Source organism: Emiliania huxleyi, assembly GCF_000372725.1.
Source record: "Emiliania huxleyi CCMP1516 unplaced genomic scaffold EMIHUscaffold_7132, whole genome shotgun sequence".
Classification (NCBI taxonomy): Eukaryota; Haptophyta; order Isochrysidales; family Noelaerhabdaceae; genus Emiliania; species Emiliania huxleyi.
In genome coordinates, this window is record NW_005196653.1 from 1 (window position 1) to 1,378 (window position 1,378).

The 1,378-nt window shown below is 62.4% G+C and overlaps 1 protein-coding gene across 1 annotated transcript; it reads right to left on the reverse strand.

The window, feature by feature from the left end:
• Nucleotides 1-15: 15 nt before the first annotated feature.
• EMIHUDRAFT_258086 (hypothetical protein) lies at nucleotides 16-812 on the reverse strand (the record flags this gene model as incomplete). The annotated part of the gene is made up of 3 exons (XM_005761291.1): nucleotides 16-261; nucleotides 336-479; nucleotides 600-812. Coding segments are annotated over 3 exons (603 nt in total), but the record flags the coding sequence as incomplete, so codon positions are not given.
• Between the last annotated feature and the right edge of the window lie 566 nt (nucleotides 813-1,378).

The window sequence follows — 1,378 nt, forward strand, 5'->3', positions numbered from 1 at the left end:
CCGCTCGTCCTCGACGTGGTCATGTTCCTCGAGCCGCTCGGCCTGCTCCACCTCCTGCCGCCACCGAGGAATGCCCAGGCGTACCCTTATCGCCCAATCATCGACGACGCCGCAAAAGTCGACAAAGGCCTGTCGGCAAGGGCTGTTTACGGGAGCTCCGGTCTTGAGCACGCCGCCGACCCGCACCCAGAAGCCGATGTCGAAGCTCACGAACACGGTAGGCACCTCCACCGGCCAGCGGCTGAGAGCGTCCGAGGTGAGCTGCGAGAGCTTGCTGTACGCGCCGCAGTTCCACTCGACGTGCGGGTGCCGGTCCCAGTAGGTGCCCCCCAGACTTTGCGCTTGACCAAGTCCAAGCCGCCTGGCGATTTTAGGAGGGCGAGGACGTTGAGCGCGTGGCCGATGGCAACAATCGTCACTGTGCGATGGCCCGGCGCGTTGAAGAGCGCTTGTCGCAAGACAGTGAGCGCGTCTGGCACCTGCGACGAGTCTCGGATGGGAGAATGGAAGCGAGCCACCAGGTCCGCGACATACCATCCTTTCCCGCTGTTGGTCCACTCGATCGGAGGGTTGGCTGGCGTGTCCGCAGGTCAGCCCACAGGACCGCGGTAAGCTCCGATTGGAATGTCATCACGGCCAAAGTAGTGGTTGATCACCGACACAGCGCCGACGCCCTGCTCGAGGCCGGTATTGTGCGTAACCGCCAAGATCTCCGCCTTGTTGCGGTCCTGGAGAGCGTGCGCTAGGCAGAGCGCTCCCACATCGTCCACGTCGATGGACATGTCGGTGTCGATGATGATGCGCTCCGGCATAGGAGGCAGAAGAAGTGGTTCTTCCACAAGCTCCTTCAGGAAGCACAGTCTCACGGCTGGGGCTGCAAGCTGCAAGCCTGACAGAGCCGATATGCACGCCGCCGGGCGCGACGGGCACAACCACAACCACAGGGCAAGGCTAACCTCGGAATGTAACACCCAAAATGGCTGTGCTGGCTCCTTCACAGCCATCTTCCTAAGGATGGCTGAGCTAGCTGCAGTGCAGCCACATCCTCCAGTCTAATGGCTGCAATACACACGGCAGCCATCCTTGGTAGACATGGCTGGAGACGCACTACCGCAGCCATACCGCCCGCCTCGAGGTGAGCCCTCTTGGCTTAGCTGGCTACATCGCAGCCATCTGGGGTAAGATGGCTGGGGGACAGCCATTTCAGCCATCTACTATGGCTGGGGCACAGTCAGTGCAGCCATCCTCCGGAGCATGGCTGGTGATAATTCGATGGCAGCCGTCCGCCTCCCCCGCCACACGCACAAATGGCTGCGCGCTTGTCGCCCCCGGCCTCGCGGGACGGCTGCCATCGGCTGCCATCGAATTACCACCAGCC